The 16,297-nt window shown below is 36.8% G+C and overlaps 1 protein-coding gene across 1 annotated transcript in view; it reads right to left on the reverse strand.

Annotated features, from left to right (window-relative positions):
- Window positions 1-69: 69 nt before the first annotated feature.
- LOC140736004 (tyrosine-protein phosphatase non-receptor type 1-like) overlaps window positions 70-16,297 on the reverse strand; it is a 99,400-nt gene continuing 83,172 nt past the window's right edge. Inside the window, exons 7-9 of the mRNA XM_073061679.1 lie at window positions 15,246-15,407; window positions 12,870-13,084; window positions 70-4,376 (exon numbers count right to left, since the gene is read on the reverse strand). Coding sequence (XP_072917780.1) covers window positions 4,160-4,376; window positions 12,870-13,084; window positions 15,246-15,407 — 594 coding nt within the window. The 3' untranslated portion in view covers window positions 70-4,159. The remainder of the gene's footprint in view (window positions 4,377-12,869; window positions 13,085-15,245; window positions 15,408-16,297) is intronic.

Consider the following 16,297-nt stretch of genomic DNA (forward strand, 5'->3'; position numbering starts at 1 on the left):
ATTCTAAACTTGCAACCAAAGGTTTTGAGGTTTGTATCTGAATATGAAACATCAGGAGAAAACAAGCGATTTACTTTCAAATTGGTTTTATTTTGAAATTCTGATTTGTCGTGCACTTGTAAGCCAGCTTGTAAAATTGAAAATAGTTCTGCAAAAGTCCAAGTGCTTGAAAGCCCCAGACCCTGCTTCTTAAATGGTTTAACAATATAAAACCGTAGAAAATCATAATACATGCAAGAACAGCTAATGCTGCCTAGAAAATAGCAACACAGTTATTCTTAGTCTACAAGATACTATACAAAAAGTAAAATACACAAAGCAGTTTACTATTTGTGACAAGAAAGCTAAAAAAAATGTGAAAACAGTCAAGTAGGAACATGTTAAAAACATGTAAGAACAAGTAGGAACACCAGCTCAAGTAAAAAAAATCAGCATATCTCAACGTTTTTTTAAAAGATTTCAGTTACAGAAAAGTGCAACATTTAACTCCCAAGTGCATTACCTGTAATTTACAAACTAAAAATGGTGCACAGTTTGCATTTCATAATCCTTGGAATAAACCACTTTGGATTGTATGGTGTTTGAACAGTGCACTTAGGAGGAAACATTCAATGATCAAACTTTTGTCCTACTGAATTGTTTGAAGTTAGGCTGTTGATAAACACTTAGTGCAAGCAATTAATTTGTAATTTTAAATTAAAACCTAGAATTCAATGGAAATTTTATAAAAACAAACTGTGTTCCAGATTCACACATCAAAAATGAGTTGGCATTCTAAATAAAATTTTGTACATATTTGGTCCAAAAGTATTCAATAAAAACAAAAAATAATTCCAGTCAAGTCAGACACATCCCTGAAATTTATGGAAACTAGCGTGATCCTATAGAATTTGTTGCTAACCATTTTTTTTAAAAAAATCACATTTCTGGGAAGACAACAAGAGGAAAAAAAGTATTTGCAACCATCTGCTCCTACCAAAAGAGTTCTTAATACCATTGGTCATGAGAACTGTGTTATCTTCAAGGCCATACAAATAAAATACTGAACAGATTTTCCTTACCAATGCCATTAAAAAAATAGAAAATAAAATTTAATTATATATTATGAATAAACACCACTATAGGCAACACTCATAAATGAAAGCTATCCAATATTGATGTTACTGTTAACTTGAATTAGTTACATTTATCAGATGTATCAGAAATATAGCCACATATGCTTTCCAAGCCTTAAGGCATACAAGTCACCTCTACTTTCAGCACACTAATTTTCCACTGTAACCTATGTGGATGTGCAGCAAGCAACTAAAAATTACATTCCACACTAAAAATATATTTGTTGCAAAAATACTATTTGATTAGATTGATATCACTTCACAGGAAAGGCAAGTTGAAATCAATCTTCTAAAGACTAAACTGGCAAAAATAAAATAAAAAGTGTGGAATACAATAAAAAGTGGTAAAATTGTTTCCATTCATCTGAAAATCTCATGAAACTTAGATTAGATTATCACATTAATTAGACTGAGGTACCTATCACACTAACAAAGGAATGCTGATGCATGTTTTATAATATAGCATCCACAATATTTACCTCACAGAAGTGGTGGCCCCACTGAATTTTGGGTTTAAAAAAACGTATCACCAAACTAAAGGCAACATAAATTTCATACCCATTTTTCTGATCAGTTCCCATTATTTCAGATTTTAGTACCAATAGAAAAGTGGTCAGGAACTACTCTGACTATAAAGCCCATCTTTGAATCCTCCTCTTTTTGAACTAGAAGCACAGCAGTATAAGGAGCAACAAATTTGGGAATTTGTATACTATATAGTATATACTGTATATATTAAATTAACACAAGATACTCTATATACTATATTATATTCTGATACCAAATGGGTCTAAAAGCTACATTGTGCACTATACTTAAATTCCAAATGTAAATACAACATAGCCAAAACATTTCTGAACAATTGATATTCACCAGGTTTTGTTTTGTAGAAAACTTGCACTTTATTAATGGTCCTCAATCTGTTAATAATCCCAGAATGTGCAAGGTGTTTAATACCACAATCTACTTATCTGTTCAATTATTTTATTGGTATGACCGTCTTTAACAAGAGCCAAGGAGAATTTTAATTAAGGCATATAGCAGAGCAGCTTAATAGTTTGTTTACATTAAAGCGACCATTTAGCAGTGTGTCATTTCAAAGGAATACCAAATCATCTGTTTTTGAATGTTACTGTACATACACAAAACATTATACACGGGTATTTAAGTTTAAAATTCTGCAATACAGGGTTAATTCACTGCTCACTTCTTGTACACTGAGTGGTAATATTTCAGCACTGAGGGATTCAGATTGAAATAAAGCCAACTGAAATATTACCACAATGCCTCAGGCAAAAGCTTGGGAATGTAAACAACAGAAGAAATCAGACTTAAGGGTTTTATTTCTGAAATCACTGCATTAAGAAATTTACCTCCAAGGTTCCCTCTAGTGTACTAGATTTCAAGGCTTGTAGCAATATGGTCTGCTCAAGTCAAAAAGTGAGATGTGAACATGCCCATTGGTCAATTTAGGAATGCCTGAACTACACATTATATATTTGAAATGTGACAAACATCTCAATTACACTAATACGCATGTCATGGTGGATTCAAATACTCTAGCTTTTATACAAACATCCACCATGGGAATCAAACACAAAATTAACTTTTCAGTGTCTGTCTCATAACCACTGGCATCATTACCAACCAGAAAAACCATGCAATTAATATTCAGCATATGCTGCACATGTTCACAGTAGTAATTAAGATGCACATCTTTCACCTTCCAAGCGATTTCATATTTACTTTAATGATGGTACTGGAATCTACATGCATTCAACCAGAATGGTGTTCAATGTCCAACTGCCACGAACAATGGACATCCAGACCATTGACAATCATTCAACAAAGCAATTCTATAGCTTACACACTCTTAATTTTCTATTATAATATATTATGTTTCCCCATATTTTGATATACATGATCCAAAAATGGTTAATTTTTTATATTTTCTCAAGACAACAGAACTATATATTGACTACTTACAGTTTTTCCTCAGATTAAGTACTGGCACCCTGTATTTTACAGGGCAGGTGGAGCTCAGCTTCCAGTACTACTATGAGGTATATCATTTTACTTTTCTATGAGCCCTTGATACAAAGCTCTGATTAAAAATGCTATATTTTCAATACACTGGTTTTTAAAAAAATGTGAAATGTAGCTATACCTGTTACAAATAAATATGGAGTGAAAAATGCTTGTGTTGCAGACTTGATGGTCTAAGTTTTGTGTGGCACTGCTGTAAAAAATGCTGGTGGAAATGTTTTGCATTTTGTTGTATTACACCTCCCTATTTTCTGGTAGCTGAATAAGACTAGAAGCCGATCAATTTAATTTGCTTTCAAATGCTTTGAGCAAGCAATATTGCAAGTTTAATAGAAAATGGTTAATAGACACAGTTGATAAGGACCATTTTGCTAGAGTACCCTGAGCAGTGGTGGAAGCCTCTTAGCAGAACTGTTTTGACAGAAGTAACAAAGTAATGTCACAATTTTGCTGAGATTAACGCAATTTCATAGCAGGCAAATCCAAACATGGTATAAAAAATATATTTTTTTAACTATTGCAGTGTATCTGTAAAGAATGCAGAAGTTTAACACAAATGCTACATTTTATTTTCCAAGAATATAATATTGGACATTTTTCCCCCAATTGAACCAATGACAATTACCATTAACATTGCAATTATGAATTAAGTATACTGGGCTAAAGAATGCCTTCTGAATACACCTCTAAAGTGAACATCAAAAGTACTCAAAGTACACCACCACCCAGCTGGCCCTACACAGACACACATAAAAACACACACGCAAACACCCTAACCCATTTTATTTGGCATTTCTACTGCTTTCTCCTGAATATTCAAGGCCCTGAGATTTGAATGTTTTTCTCCTGGGACCAAGGGATTATAACAAACCCTAGTGCATCATCAATCTTATCCTCATAAGCTCCAGTCTCATAAATTGTTTGCTTCTTAAGACATGGACACTTTAGCATTTTGAAACAAGCTTTACTGTATAATACATTATCCTCTAGAGTAGTTGTCAATGGAAGTATGCCCTATAGCAGAAGTAAGCCCCGGCTGTAACAGCAGCAAGTACACATACATTAACCATAAAAGGTTTCCAATGTAACGATGAATGTTCTTCCTTCACCACTTCCTCATCCTTTTCACTTTTTTGTAGATTATCCTGTTCATTTGCCTGTATGGGCATAGATGCATTCTCTCCAGTGTGCCTCTTACGAAGTTCTGGTTCTGAACTGTAAAGCCAAAAAAGGCATCATTACTACAGCTAACACACAGATTATAGAACACATGCAGACCCTCTGGCCCATGATATCATGCTGAACTTTTAACTTACTCCAAGATCATCTATCAAGTTCAGCTGCTTTCTTTCTTTTCAAATCTTTTTATTAATTTTAAGAAAAACATAAGTAAAATATGAGTACAAAACATTTGAGAGTACACAATTAATAGTTTAAATAAACAATCAGATATGTATTAATCAATATATAAAGTCTCCCAAACTCATAGTATTAATGTAAAGGAATTAAGAAAAAGAGAAAAAAGAGAACCCCCCCCAAAAAAAACTAAGAGAATTTAAAAAAAAACTAACCAACATGGGCAATTGCATAATGTTAAATACATACAGTAGTGCCGATAACTCCGAACCTCCATCCACACAATTCAGGATAGTAACAATAAGGTTCAGGATCAGACCATTTAATTCATATAAAATGTTGAATAAATGGTCTCCAAGTTTCCTCAAATTTAACTGAAGAATCAAAAACCACACTTCTAATTTTTTCTAAACTCAAACAGGAAATAGTTTGAGAAAACCACTGAAATACAGTTGGAGGGTTAATTTCTTTCCAATTCAGTAAAATAGATCTTCTAGCCATTAATGTAACAAATGCAATCATTCGTCGGGATGAAGTGGATAAACGCTTATTATCTATCATTGGTAGACCAAAAATTGTGGTAAAAGGATGTGGTTGGAAATTAATATTTAAAACTCTTGAAATAATATTAAAAATATCTTTCCAATAGTTTTGTAAACAAGGACAAGACCAAAACATATGGGTCAATGAAGCAACATCAGAATGACATCTATCACAGGTTGAATTAACATAAGAATAAAATCGAGCAAGTTTATCTTTAGACATGTGAGCTCTATGTACAACCTTAAATTGTATTAGAGCATGTTTAGCACAAATAGAGGATGAGTTTAACAATGATAAAATTTTTTCCCATTGCTCAGTAGATATAGGACAATGCAATTCTTCCTGCCATTCCTTCTTAATTTTTTCTGATACATCTGGCTGTACATTCATAATCATATTATAAATGATAGCTACTAAACCCTTTTGACAAGGATTGAGAGCTAAAATTCTTTCTGTAATGTCCAATGGACATTCTTTCGAAAAAGACTTTAATTCATTATACAGAAAATTTCTAACTTGCAAATATCTAAAAAAAATGGGTTTTAGATAAATTATATTTATTAGATAGCTGTTCAAAGGACATGTTATCATCCAAAAACAGATCACGAAAACATGTTATACCTTTTGTTTTCCATAAGAGAAAAGCTTGATCTATAGATGATGGTCGGAAGAAGTAGTTAGATATTATAGGACTTGACAGCATAAACTTATTCAAGCCAAAAAATTTACGAAATTGAAACCAGATTCGTAATGTATACTTGACTATGGGATTAGTTATCTGTTTATTCATTTTGAGTAACGAAAAAGGAAGTGAAGATCCTAAGATTGAGATCAATGAGAAATCTTGCACAGATTTACATTCCAAATTTACCCATTGTGGGCCAGCAACTGTAGTCGACACTTGTGTCCAAAATATCAAATACCGTATATTAACTGCCCAATAGTAAAATCTTAAGTTTGGTAGAGCCAAGCCGCCCTCCTTCTTAGGCTTCTGTAAATATTTTTTACCTAGTCTAGGATTTTTGTTCTGCCACAAATACGAAGATATTTTAGAGTCAACCATATCAAAAAATGATTTAGGAATAAAAATTGGTAATGCTTGAAATAAATATAGAAATTTAGGTAGTATCATCATCTTAATGGCATTAACTCTGCCTACCAAAGACAAAGATAGTGGGGACCACCTATTAGCAAGTTGCTTAATTTGATCTATTAAAGGTAAAAAATTAGTTTAAAATAAATCTTTATGTTTTTTAGTAATTTTAATACCCAAGTAAAATAATCTGTAACAATTCTATATGGTACATGATTATAAATTGAAACATGCATATTTAATGAAAATAGTTCACTCTTATTAAAATTCAATTTATAACCAGAAAAATTACTAAATTGAGCAAGCAAAGAAGAAATAGCAGGAATAGATCTTTCAGGGTCAGATATATATAATAACAAGTCATCCGCATATAATGATACCTTATACATCGTCTCTCCACGGGTAATACCTAAAATATTGGGTGATTCACGAATGGCTATAGCCAAGGGTTCTAAAGCAATGTCAAATAATAAAGGACTTAAAGGACAACCTTGCCTTGTACCCCAAAATAATTGAAAAAAAGGGGATCTTTGATTATTGGTAAAGACCGAAGCTAAAGGTTATCAGCTGCTATTTTGAATCTGATTTATTATCACTGTATGTCACAGAATCTGTTGTTTTGCAGAACCAGTAAAATACAAACATAAAGTTACTATGAATTACAAAACAGCCTATCCACTTTCTAGCCCATTCAATACCCATTAACACCTGCATCCTTGTCATGATACCTTTCTATCTTTTCAATTCACACCATCCTGGGGCACAAATGTGTTTTCAGGTCAAGCAATGATTCACTTGGAACTTTTCAAACGTTGTACATCAGCTTCCCTCTCTGGACTGTTTCAGTAAAGCAGTCTGCATAATCAAGGACCATGAACATTCTTCTCTTCTCCCCTTTCCTACTGGGCAGGAGTTTCAAAAGCCTGAAAGCGCATACCACCAGGCTCAAGGACAGCTTCTACCCACTGTTATTAGACTTTTAAAAATGTTCCCCAGTATGACAAGTTGAACCACTGCTCTACATACCATCCTTACACATGTGGAGAAGTATGCTTATATGAGAATGCTGTTCTTGGACAACAACTCAGCATTCAACACCATAGTTTCATCCACAACACCATTGTTCATCAACAAGAAGCTCAGAGACCCTGGCCTTGACCCTGCCTTGTGCAGATGTATCCTGGACTTCCTGTCAGATCACCAGCAGGTGGTAAGAGTGAGCTCCTTCACCTCCACCCCTTTGACTCTCAGTACAGGAGCCCCTAAGGGCTGTGTACTAAGTCCCCTCCTTTACTCCCTGTCTACCCATGACTGTGTCACCACCCACAGCTGTAATCTGCTAATTAAATTTGCCAACAACGCTACATTGATTGGCCTTATCTCAAAATAATGAGGTGGCCTACAGGGAAGAAGTCATCTCTCTAACACAGCGGTATCAAGAAAACAACCTCTTCCGCAATGTCGCAAAAACAAAGGAGCTAGTTGTGCATTACAGGAGGAATTGAGACTGGCTAACCCTTGCTGACATCAATGGATCTGGGGTTGAGAGGGTAAACAGCTTTAAGTTCCTCGGCATCCACATCACCAAGGACCTCATGTGGTCAGTTTGGTATGAGCCCCCAAATCCCAAGAACTTTCTACAGGGGCACAATTCAGAGCATCCTGACTGGCTGCATCACTGCCAGGTATGGGAAATGTACCCCTCTTAATTGCAGGACTCTGTAGAGTGTGGTGTGGACAGCCCAGCGCATCTGTAGTTGTGAACTTCCCATGATTCAGGAGAATTACAAGGAAAAGTGTGTAAAAAAGGTCCATAGGGTCATTGGGGTCCTGAGTCACCCCAATCACAATCTATTCCAGCTGCTACCTTCTGGGAAATGATACCACAGCATAAAAGCCTGGACCAACAAGCTCCAGGACAGCTTCTTCCACCAGGCCATCAGACTGATTAACTCATGCTGATTTGAGTGTACTCTATATTACATGACTTTTCTATTTATTATAAATTACTATGATTGCACATTTAGACAAAGCCGCAACAAAGATGTTTACTCCTCATCTATGTGAAGTATCTAAGAAATGGTCAATTCAATTTTAACCTCACAATCCAGCTTGTTATGATCTTGCACCTTTGTCACCTGCATTGCACTCTCTTTGCTGTTACACTTTATTCTGCATTGTTATTGTTTTACTTGTTCTCCCTCAATGCACTGTGTAATGATCTGATCTGTTTGAACTGCATGCAAGACAAGCTTTTCACTATCTCAGTACATGTGACAATAATAAACCAATTCCAATCACACACAGTAGATGTGATGTAATTTCTCCTGTACTGAAGTCAAAAGTGGGTGAACACCTCTGTTCAGCCTGCAAAGGTAACCCCTAGCTTCCAGTTGCCTTTCCACACAACTCAGACCTCTCTTCTCCTTGACCTCTTCCAAAGTCCAATAGACACCCATGTAACAGCATTCAATTTCCCACTGTTCACATGACTTGGTGATGAGATCAACAATTTCGGGTAACGAGTCTATTCAGAACTGACCAGTTGCTATGAAAGGTGATCAACCAGAACTTCCAACTTTCCCAATTTCAGAAATGCTGCCTGAGCTGCTAAGTATTTTCAGCAATTTGCTCCCTCCCTACCCCTTCAGTGATTTGCTTCTTCAGAGCATTACTTATGGATCCAGTACTGTTTTTATCTTTTCCATCCCTTTTCTCCATTTTTATTTGAATCTTTCTATTTAAATCTCCAATCATACCTCTAATAAACAAGCCTTCATTACCTTCTCTCAGGCCAGCACAACCATTTCATCATTGATCCTCTCGGTCTTTGGACAACTACAGGCATTGCCAGCCTGCTCATCTTGTCCCTTTCTTTTGGAACTTAAAACACATTTGATTATTAGGTTTGTTCAGTCCTGATGAAAGTCTGATCACTTTCTCAGACTGAGAGGAGAGGAGTGACTGGGCACTTGGGGTGGCTGGTAGGTGATAGGTGAAACCAGATGGAAAGGGGCTTGGAAAGATAAAAGGAGAAAAAGATGAGCACACATGAATGGGAGGAGAGAATCACACGTGGGTTATTCAAAAATGGAAAAATTAAATATTTCTGTCAAGGGGTTGTAAGCTACCCCAGTGGAATATGAGATGTTGTTCAGTATAGGTACCTAATCCATGTTTAGCTTCACCAGTGCAGAGGATGCTACACCACCAGCACTAAACGTAGCAGACTAACTTGGAAGAGGTGCATGTGAATCTCACGACTTACCTGGAAGGGCTGGGGGTGAAGTGACAGGCATTATAATGCCTTCAGGTATAGGGGAAAGTGATGGGGAATAGGGAGGGAAGAGGAGACCAGGAGTCCCATTCAGAAATTAAAAATGCTCTGGAGAGAAAAATGTGACCGGTCGTGGGATTTCAATTCAGCTGGCCGAAATGGCAGAGGATGCATTAGATAGTATCCATGGAAGGGTGAATGGTGAGTACTAAGGAAAGCTACTGGAATCCTGCCTGGGATTACAACTTTTGGAAATAAGACATTTCAAAAGCTCGAGAACAGGGAGCTTCAACTTGAGAAGCAGAGACACATCACTTAGAAGCCTCTATCCCATCCTTTATGCCCTGCAATCTTCCTTGTTCCCCCAGTCCTGATGTATATTGATTTGCACCTCTTGCTTCCACTGATGCTGCTTGACTCATTAAGTTCTTCCAGCATTGTTTTTTTTCTATTTTTACTCTAAAGTTTGTTCAAAGAATGCAAAACATTTCAATTTGGATACCTAGTATATACTTTCAACAGATCTCCCAATTTAACTGCCTGCATTTTAACTGGGAGTAGATACTTACAAAAATATAAAATGATCTTTATTGTTACAATGGAAATCCTTGATTCAATTATTTCAAAGTGACAGTTTGTACTTTAGAAGTCTGGAAGTTCATTAGCTGCCTAATGTCACTGACTTAATATGTACAATGCATTAGTAACTTAAACTTCTTCCATTAGACTACAAGGCATAGGAACAGAATCAGGCCATTGAGCCCATCATTTCCAGTCTCATTCCACCGCAGCTGATTTATTATCTCTCAATCCTATTCTCCTGCCTTCTCTTTCATATCCTTTGATGACTTACTAATCAAGAACCTATCAACCTTTGTTATATACCCAATGAATTGACATACACAGCAGTCTGGGGGAATGAATTCAACAGATTCACCATCTTCTGGCTGAAGAAATGTCTCCTCATCTCTGTTCCAAAGGAATGACCTTCTATTTTGAGGATGTACTCTCCGGTCTTAGACTCCCCACACTTTAGGGAATATCCTCTCCACGTCCACTCTATCTAGGCCTTTCAATATTTGGAAGTTTTTAATGAGATCCTCTCATTCTTCCTACTCCAGTAAGTACAGGCCCAGAGCTATCACATGCTCCTCTTCCTCTAAACCTTTCATTCCCAGGATCATTCTCTGGGACCTCGCTGATGCTAGCACATCTTTCTTTCTTGGGTAAGGGGCCTAAAACAGTTCGCAATACTTCAAATGCAGTCTGACCATTGTCTTATAAAGCTCTGGTTTTACACTGGCAATACAGCCTTGGTTTTATATTCTAGTCCTCTCAAAATGAATGTGAACATTGTATTTGCTTTCCTTACCACCGACCTAATCAGCAAGTAACATTTAAGGAATCCAGCATGAGGACTCCCAAGACCCTTTGCACCTCCAATTTCTGAATTTACCCATTTAGAAAACAGTCTATGCCCAAATTCCTTTTACCAAAGTGACGACCATACACTTCCCTGCACTATATTCCATTTGCCATTTCTTTGCCCATTCTCAATCTGTCAAGTCCTTTTACAGTCTCTGCATCCTCAAAATTACAAAGATAGGTGGAGAGGCAGGTACAAAGCCATCAATTCACTAAATAATTGACATACAACATGAAAAGAAGTGGTCCCAGCACAGAACCCTTAGGAACACCACTAGTCACCAGCAGCCAAGCAGAAAAGTTCCCCACTATTTGCATCTTGCCAGTCAATCTTTTGTCCATGATAGCATCTTTCGTGTAAAACCATGGGAACTTATCTTGTTTAGCAACCTCAAGTGTGGCACTTGTCAAAGGCTTTGTGAAAATCTAAATAAACATCACCCACTGAATCTCATTTGTCTACCCTGCCTGTTATTTCCTTAAATAATTCTAACAGGTTTATCAGGCAAGATTTCCCCTCAAAGAAACCATGCTAACTTTGGCTTATTTTATCATATGTTTCCAGTGGCTTGAAACTTTATCCTTAATAATAGACTCCAACATCTTAGCAGCCACTGAAGTCAGGTTAACTAGCCTATAATTTCCTATCTTTTGCCTTCCTCCCTCCTTAAAGACAGGAGTGTCACTTAAAACTTTTCAATCCTTTTTGACTATTCCAATCTAGTGATTCTTAAAAGATCACTACTAATATCTCCAAGATCACTTAATCTGTCTATCAGACCCTGGGGTGCAGCCCATCTTTCCAGTTGACTTACCTACCTTCAGATCTTTCAGCTTCCAAAGCAACTTCTCCTTAGTAACAGCAATTACACTTTTGCTGCTGCCTTCTATAGTGAGACCAACTCAAAATACTCATTTAGTTTGTCTGGCATTACTACATCTCAAGTGTCACTTTCTAGCAGCCTGAAGTCTTCTTTCCCTTCTTCTACCTGTTACACATCTGAAGAAACAGTTCATATTCACTTATATTATTGGCTAGCTTGTCTTCATATTTCATCTTTTCTCTCCTTAATATATATTGTCTTCTGATGATAAAGCTTTCCAATTCTCCAGCTGCCCATCTTATTTTTGCTATAATATGTGGTTTCTCTTTTGCTTTTATGCTTTCTTTGACTTCCCTGGTCTCCACACAGTCTGCCAAGGTCTCACATCCTTCTTTTAGAATACTACTTTGGTTTGTGTCTATCCTTTGCCTTCTGAATTGCTCCCAGAAACTCCAGCTATTGCTTTTCTCCCACCATCCCTTCTAGTGTCCCTTTCCAATCAACTTTGGCAGCTCCTCTCTCATGCCTCTGTAGTTAATTTTATTCCACTGTAATACTGATAAATCTGATTTTAGCTTCTCCCTCTCAAACTGCAAGGTGAATTTTACCATATTATGATTATTGGCTCATAAGGATTCATTTACCTTAAACTCCCTAATCAAATCCGGTTAATTACACAATACCCAACTCAGATTTTCCTTTTCCCTAGTGGGCTCAAACACACGATGCTCTAAAACAAACAAACAAACATCTCGTAGGCATTCTACAAATTCCTTCTCTTGGGATTCTGCATTTTGAAATCTCCCATGACTACTGTAGCACTGCCCTTTTTACATGCCTCTTCTATTTCCCGTTGCATTTTGTACCTCACATCCTACTTTTTGGAGGCCTTTATATAACTCCCAACAGTATCCTTTTACCCTTGCAGTTCCTCAACTCTACACACAAGGATTCTGCATCCTCCTATCTTATGTAACCTTGTTCTAAGGATTTAATTTCCTTTTTTTTTTAAACCAACGGAACCACCCCACCTCCTCTGCCTATCTGAATGCCCTTTTAAGATGCATCCTTGGATAGGAACAAATTTGAGTTGTTCAAATGCGAAAGAGTATTTAAGAGCATGCCATCATTCCTGGAAGGGAAACTGTTAACCACTGGAACAATTTTAAACTGGTTATCATTACAAATACCTTTCTGCTTGTGACTTTATAAGTTGGCTTATTTTGCCATCGGGGATATCTTCCATCGTTTGTTCACATGTTCTTTCATCTGGGACTGGAAAACATATCCTCTGATCTGGAGTTTTTCCATTGGCCGTTTCTGTTGCACGTTTTGGAGGCCTTGGAGGTGGAGGACTATGCTCTGGTGGCGCAAGGTCTTCATTGGAAAGCTCCTTCCATTGTTCCTTAAATATAGAGGAAAGTTTTACAAGATATTTAAGTCAGCTAACTATTCAAATAATTTTCTTCCGTCTGTTTTTCTCATTGTAACATAGGTGAACCATATGAGTAAGATAAAGATGACACTGATGAAAATGAAGCATCAGTTTGAACTGTGATTAGTCTTTCCTCGACAAAGTTTAACTTGTAACCCTTACAAACTCCAATTACAAATTAATTATGCTTACAAAATAAGAATTCTTATGTCAATCAATCATGACTGAATGAAATTTAGAGTACAGCACTAATGTGAAATCATGAAATAGCTTTGTTGTATCAAAGTAATTCAGAAAAGCAGCATGGACTTCAAACTTATTTTAAAGCCATTACAACTTCATGAAAAAGAAAACATGCACGTTCAATATTCCTTATTAAATTTGTAATAGGTTTAACTGAAAGCCATTTGGTGAGATTTCATTTCTACTGCACCAGAAGCTAATGCTGAATGGAAGCAGCCACTTTATTTACTCAGCTTCAGAAAGTGTTCCCAGGATGCTTTGTACAATCTTCAGTTTATAGTCAATAAAGTGCTTTTAAAATGCACTTGACAAATGGAGAGACCCCAGCAGTCAAGCAGAATACACCAATGACCCTCAAACAACCATGTAACCAGTGACAAATAATGTACAAGTAAAAGGAAACAATGCTTTATTTAATAACATGTCGTCCAAGGGGTAGAAAGGTTCTCCATCAGATGCTTTATCTGTAAGGTAACATTTACTGTAGTGTTGCAACACCTAGCCATGGATTGTCAACTTGGATTATTATGCTTAGGATTCCAAACTAAAATGTGAACTCACAAGCTTCTCACTCAGGTAAATTTACCAAACCAAAAAATTACATACATGCATGCATTGCTGGAAAACCATATGTTACGCCTGTGCCCCAACTCTGAGGGACCGAAGGGTCCAAAGTAGCCCCCTCCTTTTTGAGAATCGCAAGATCGCTTTTAATTCAGGTCAGGAGACCCAGGAAATGAGAGAGAGACGCAGAATCCACAGGGGTTTGGAATGTCCTGGCCCCTCAACGATACAAAGCCACGGGAAACAGCCAATGTCTCTTGGAGACGGAATTGTCTATTGAGCACAGTGCTATTCATCGACGCCCTCAAGGAATGAGCAACGTGGGCTGGTTGGGGGGGGGGGGGGGGGGTGGCATCATCCCAACCTGATTGACATCTGAGACCCCGTGAGTAAGGATAAAAGAAGGTCTGGGGAACAATCCCTTTAGACGCACCAGGAGAAACGATAGAAATCCTGTGACAGTGTAAGAGCGACAGCCGGTGGAAAGCCCACGTGCGTCCTTTTCCATTTGCCTCGGAATTGGTGGGACTGACCACGGAAGACGGCTTAGCTAAAAGGAAAAGGACACCGACGACATTTCGAAGGATCGACATCATAGAAAGGAAAACGGGCAAGTTCTAAACCCCGTCTCTCTCTCCAACCAAAAGCTGCAGCCTGAATGAACTTGAGTGACTTTTATATTTCCATCGGACAATACATTATCCCCTAGACAACGATAGAGCTATTTCTTATTGATTTTTATTATACCCGCGCTTTTAGAATTAGTATTGATGACGTATATTATCTGTATATTTGCATTGATATTATTTTTGTGTATTTTTATCAATAAATGCTGTTAAAAATAGTACCATCAGACTTCAACGGACCTCTCTATCTTTGCTGGTAACTGACCCAGTTACGGGGTACGTAACACATAAAATTGGTCAAAGTTCTCACCAATATTAGAGTTTGAGTACTTTTGCCGGTTTATCAAACTACTGTTGCAATATCCACTCAAGTCAACTCAAGACCCAAGCAAATCTCAATGCACTGTACAGAGTGCAGCATTATTAAAGATGTTGACTTTCAGGTAGCTTATTAATGTGAAATCTTCATCAGTTTATTCAGCTGTAATATTCCATGAGAATATTCAAGAACAGCCAAAATTGTTAGATGAATAAAATTTCTAAATTGGTTCATGTCATTTGTAGGAAATTCCTGTACATTGACTGGCTGTAGTAATTTATGAAGTATTATTTAAAATTGTTGAGGATCTCCAAGTTTCTAAATTAATGCAAGCTCTTTGATAACAAGTCAAATTAATAAACAAAACTGGAGTGCTCACTTGTACAGAAGGGTCTCCCATGATGAATTTTGCCCCTTCAATAATAGCCATGTAGGAGAAACGCATTTGATCGGCAGTTTGAATAAGACCCATACGATATTTTCTCATCTCTAATAAAACTTGTTTAACATCCACAGATAAAGGTTCTTTCCGTTTATCCATCTGTCAAAAAAGAAAAATTGATAATAAAGGCAAAAAAAATAGAGAATTAGAGTATTCAGTTTGTTTCTATAGCATTCAAGATTGGTGAGGGATAGAATAGAACAGGAAAGAGATAGTGTTGGAGGAGTAGGGGATAAGAATACAAAGGAGACTGAGAATAAAATGCGACGGATGGAGACTAAGATAACAACAGAATCAAACACCCAATAATGAACATAGGGACAATTAATAACAGCTGTATCTATCAATGCCCTCATAATTACATCTGAATAATTTTCACAATCTTTAAATAAATCATAATTTTAAAACTAGTTCTCTTCAACTATACTGAGCACACATTAAGCACTCCATGTAGTAACTAAAATAAGGAAAATGACCCAGTTTACTGGTGACTGGTCTATGCTTATGATACAAGGTTTTATTAATGATGCAAGGTCCCATATACATGTCCTAAGGTATTAGGAAGTTGCTCATTTGTTCAATAAGAATCATTCAAATTTCTACTGTAAGTTCACTAAAATGTTTGTAACTTTCAGGCTGTGCTTTAAAGACTTAAAGTATTATCTACAGTTACAAAATGTGAATGCTCTAGAAATAGTCATCAAGCTGGAAACATCATTTTCTTTGCAGTCCTGAAATTGAGGATGATTTGCTTTTCTCAATATTACAAATGCAAAATCAAAGTGGGAACCAGATGTTCTTCCTCAGATGGATGAGTAGTGCCATAGGAAAAAAAGATGGGATTATTTGATAGTGTACTCTTTCTATTCGCTCCCAATGCATGCCCTGAGGTTCTCAACAAATTCCAAACACTTGTCCCCTGTTCTGAGCAGATACGGGCCAGAGACTGCCAGGAATCAGTTGGGATATTGCATTTCTTTGAAGAAACC

This window comes from Hemitrygon akajei, chromosome 11 (genome assembly GCF_048418815.1).
Source record: "Hemitrygon akajei chromosome 11, sHemAka1.3, whole genome shotgun sequence".
Taxonomy (NCBI): domain Eukaryota; kingdom Metazoa; phylum Chordata; class Chondrichthyes; order Myliobatiformes; family Dasyatidae; genus Hemitrygon; species Hemitrygon akajei.